Genomic DNA, 4809 nt, shown 5'->3' on the forward strand with positions numbered 1-4809 from the left:
AAAGTGGCAGTTTACATTTATGACTTTGTATTACCACGAATATTTTATGAAGGGGTTGCATGTATAATAAAGTCTTGGGATATAATTTATAAATAAGGTTTAGAGTGCAACTATATTTATATAGTGGTATTAAATATAGTTAATGGTAACTTTGGACTTGTTAAGAGTTGACAGAAAAGGCCAAGGCCCATTGAAGCTAGTGTCTTATTGGTCCCACTCCAAGCCACACACTAAAGCCCAATTGGTAAGGCCCAAAAGGCCAGCCAATTAGATAATCAGTTAGATACAAAGGGAGAAACATACATAATTTTATGTAAGTTACACTATTGTAAAATGGTGTGTAAGAGAGTGTGAGACACTCTCTAATTCTCCCTTAGAAACTGATTGAGAGACCACACTTCTTGGGCGTTAGTGAAATTGGAGTGAAGATTAAAAGTGTTCTTAAGTGCTCTTGATCTTTGTTTTGAAATTCACCGCTTCAAGGTACACTTTCTTATTCTTAAATATTGAAATTTACATAGTGTATGTTATCAATTGTGAATGAAGTAGATCCATTTATTTTCCGCTACGTATGTTTTGTATGCGATACAAACCATGTTTTTTTCAACATTATAAACTATCATTAAAAAGGTGCAACGTCTACAACAACAACAGCAACAAAACTGTAAAAGGTGCGATAACTATGAGATAAGAGAGATAGAAGTTTATATTTTCAGTGGCAGTGTAAGTTCACCTTCACATAAGCATAATATGTAAACACAAATAAAGAATTTCATCCTATCTATACAAAAGCTATTCAATTTGATGAAAAAAAAAAAAAAAAAAACATACTCGCAAGGTTGTAGGTAGTAGAAAGAAGAATACACCAAAAAAATCGTATGTGTGTATATATATATATATATATAGAGAGAGAGAGAGAGAGAGAGAGAGAGAGAGAGAGAGAGAGAGAGAGAGAGAGAGAGAGTGATTTTTTTTTTTATAAGAAGAGAGAGAGAATTTTAAGTTGTGAAGAAGTTGATATGAACAAAAAGAAGGAGTTTATGTGAAGATCAAATACTTTCTTTTGTTACTTTATTATTAAAAAAATAAAATGGCACAGAATGTGTATTTATCCAAACAGAAAAAGAAATGTAGTCTAAAATAATAATAAAAACGTAGGTAGATACACAATAGTATTCAAATTCTATCTTTTTTTTCTTCTTTTATCTTTATCTTTATCTTTTTTTTTCAATTCTATCTTATTTGCTTTTACATATTTTTTATCTTTTAAAAAAAAATATATATATATATATATATATCCTTTTTTTTTGCTAAACAAAAAAAATCTATCCTTTTTTTTGGTATAGGTAATTCTATCCTATTGATTTTAGATTTTGTTGATAATATTTAGATAGACACATCCTATGGATTTTAGACTTTGTTGAAAATATTTTAGATAGACACAATTGTAGGTTGTAGTTGTATGGCACCAACCAATTAAATATAATCTCTTTTTGAAAGTTTAAAAAATATTATTATTATTTTATCTAAAGAAATTACTAAGAATAAATAAAATGTTATTTTTATCCTAAAATTATTGCAATTTGGTGCAGCCACTTGGTACAACCATTGTTTCTAAGCTAAACTTTTATTTTATTTATATGTTGTGATATCTCATGTATGTGGATTGACGGAGATTTACCCATATCCACAATTGAAAAAAGGCCTACTGGTGCTCGAGACTAAATCTAATTAACCCTCTAGAACTAAAACAAAGAAATCTGGATAATCCGATTTACAGAGAAGAGATAATCTTGAATATGAAAAGAACCAAAGAGCACAAGAGAAGACAGAAGGAGATTCACCATAAATAGTTGTGACTAGGATTCAATAGAAAGAAAGGCTGATGTTCATTGGCATTTGGCACGTGTGACCAAAAACAATTTACTACTCAAATTTGTGAAATTATAAATATTTAGATCAAATTTTTTGAGACTGATAAAATTTCTGATATTTGAATAAGAGATTTGTAGTTCAATTCAAACTATAGGTTTAAACTTTTTAAAATAAAAAAAATAAAAATAAAAATAAAAACAGATTTGAAACTGAAATTTGTGACCTTCCAAATACTGAGTTTTTTTTTTCACATGATTCGTTTCAAAAGAAAAGAAAAAAAGAGTTTAATTATACCTGCACTAATTAATTGGTTTTTGGCAAATAATAATTGGGCCAAAAGTGAAGAAAAATAGCGGTGGAAGTGGAAGGACAATAAAAAGGACAAACAATGATGAGTGAGTGAAAAGGAAATTTTGATAGAGATTCCAAAATTTTGATAGTAGTGAAAAGGAAATTTCTATCCAAAAAAAAAAAAAAGTGAAAAGGAAAAGGAAAGTCATCACGTGCGCGTTCTTTCGGTTACTTCTTTTTTCCAAAAACAAATAATAAAAAAATTCCAAAAAAGTCCCATTCCCGGCCGTAACGGTTCAGTCATCAATATAGCCGTTATCTTTTTTGTCTTTTCACTCACTTTTTAAGTAACAACTCTCTTTCTTTTAACTCATATAAACCCATCACTCACTCATTCATCATCATCATTTTCCTTTCTTATCATCACTGCTCTTCAACAGTGTCAACTGTAGCAAGCATTATGGCTAAAGTTAAACCTAGTACTCTCTCTCTTTTCCTTCTGATCCTGTCCTTCATTTCAGGTTTTTATCTCTTCTCCTAGGTTTCAGTATATTTTGAAGTACACCCCCTAGGCTAGAAGGATGGTGACTTTGCACTCAGTAATCAGACTTTCTTTTTAGCAAATGCTTTATTCCTTAATTTTCATTCAACAAATCTTTTAGTTTGGTCTTAATCTCAACTGGGTTTCTAACAATTCAATACTAATCACTACTCGGGTATCGCTTAATTATAGCTATTTCACGAGCTACATTTAGTTTCAACACTATGGCATTGATTAATTAGTGCTATTGTATTTTCTTCTTTAGATCTAAATATGGAGTTTAATTAAAATTGTCTGTGTTTTGCTTCAAGCTGTTTACTTTATTTAGATCTGAACTGGGTCTTTCATATTCTAGATTGCAAACTTTATTTTCTTCTCACATTCCTTAACCTTAATTTATTAAGGGAATCAAGTGTTGTAAGCAACACTAACCTGAAATTAAAAGTAGGGTTACATGCATTGTCAGAAATCTTAAATCTCAAGATGGCAATTTAACTTTTTCCTTTAAATTATGTCATTATAAAGGGTGGCTCCTAGTTCACTCTCATTGTATTTCTTTTATTTATTTTTTTATTGAACTCTCATTGTATTTCTTTTTTTTTTTTTTTGAGAAGCAACTCTCATTGTATTTCAACGCATGTAAGACTTACTTTTTACATATCCTGCCTAAAATTTGTAGGGGGAAATATGATTATGGCAAATGGACAGGTAACATCAAGTTCCTCATTCTCAAAAAAATATCACCAGAACTCAGAATAAATAATAGAGTTGTTGGTCTGATCTGATTTTGTGGAATTTCAGAAAACTTGGTGTGTGGCTAAGCCTTCCTCTGACCAGGCAACCCTGTTAGGAAACATCAATTTTGCATGCTCTCAGGTTGATTGCCAGATTTTGCGTAGGGGTTGCCCTTGCTATGCTCCTGATAACCTCATAAACCATGCATCCGTAGCCATGAATCTCTATTACCAGGCCAAGGGAAGGAACCATTGGAATTGTGATTTCAGAAACTCTGCTCTCATTGTCCTGTCTGATCCAAGTAAGACATAAAAATATTTGCAAAGTATTGAATTAATATGGTAGTATGGTATATCACTTGTGTATGTAAATAATGAAATGACTCGTAGTTCCAAACCTTGAAATTTCACATGCATTTTTTTTTTTTTTTTTTTTTTTTTTTTTTTTTTTTTTTTTTTTTTTTCTGGTGGATCTTGAAATATTTACTGCACACTTTGTGAAATTGTGATTCAATATGTTAAGAGTGTTAGTGTTTGTGCTAAGAGATTATCCTTTTTTATTTGAATTGCAGGTTATGCTAATTGCATTTACGCATAGTGGTTGGAGTAAGAAAGGTTGTAAACTTGTAATTTGGGCTGAGAGCAAAACTATGTAGAACTTTGTTGTTTCCTGAATTTAGCTTGTAATTTCTACCAATAGCTACTTAGATATGAAATATATTGCTGCAGATAAACAGCAAAACCAAGTTAACATTTGAATTTAGATTCGTTTTGTTAGGTGCACTGGTTCCTACTACATCCTACTTCCCAGCCACGAAAAATATTCCATTTATGATTTAACAGTTGTAAAAAAGAAATATGGGTGAGGAAATGGTCCAAATTCAACCTGCCATAACAATCCATGTTTTCACTTAAACTTTGGACTATTCCTCAGTCTGGAGGGCTGGCCACTTGCGATTTGATCGACTGGCTTACTTCTTGGTTTTGTCCTAAAAAAATTTTATCAACTTGTTTTATAATAATTTTAATAACTCCAATAAAATCTCCATCAAAATAAGTTGTGCTTTGCTGTCTTCCTCATAGTCAATATCTTTGATTTTTTTTTTTTCTCCCCTTTTGCATTGTTTTTGGGACTTTAATATCAATTTCATTATTAAAAACATAAAGCAAAATTTTTAAGCAAAATGTTTCTTTTTAATTGTGTATATTAGGAGAAGATTTTGGGACTTACATTCCTTTTATTTTTACTAGTGTGTAATTCTATGCATATACACAGATACAATTAAAAATAATCACAATTACACAATTCAAATTATAACTTTTTATTAGAAGAGTTTCAAATTATACATGGTATTAACTTACACCTTT

The 4809-nt window shown here is 30.3% G+C and overlaps 1 protein-coding gene across 2 annotated transcripts; it reads left to right on the forward strand.

Annotated features, from left to right (window-relative positions):
* The first annotated feature begins 2544 nt into the window (after positions 1 to 2544).
* LOC142641274 (major pollen allergen Ole e 10-like) lies at positions 2545 to 4224 on the forward strand. Of its 2 annotated transcripts, none has more exons than XM_075815680.1 (4): positions 2545 to 2687; positions 3387 to 3415; positions 3509 to 3743; positions 4014 to 4224. In XM_075815680.1, exons 1-4 carry the CDS (start codon positions 2627 to 2629, stop codon positions 4037 to 4039), a joined length of 351 nt encoding a protein of 116 aa, XP_075671795.1. In that variant the 5' UTR covers positions 2545 to 2626; the 3' UTR covers positions 4040 to 4224. The 2 variants fall into 2 exon arrangements, with proteins under 2 accessions (XP_075671795.1, XP_075671796.1); XM_075815681.1 differs by having other exon boundaries at positions 2554 to 2687; positions 3322 to 3415.
* The last annotated feature ends 585 nt before the right edge of the window (positions 4225 to 4809 follow it).

Source organism: Castanea sativa, chromosome 6 (genome assembly GCF_040712315.1).
Source record: "Castanea sativa cultivar Marrone di Chiusa Pesio chromosome 6, ASM4071231v1".
Lineage (NCBI taxonomy): Eukaryota > Viridiplantae > Streptophyta > Magnoliopsida > Fagales > Fagaceae > Castanea > Castanea sativa.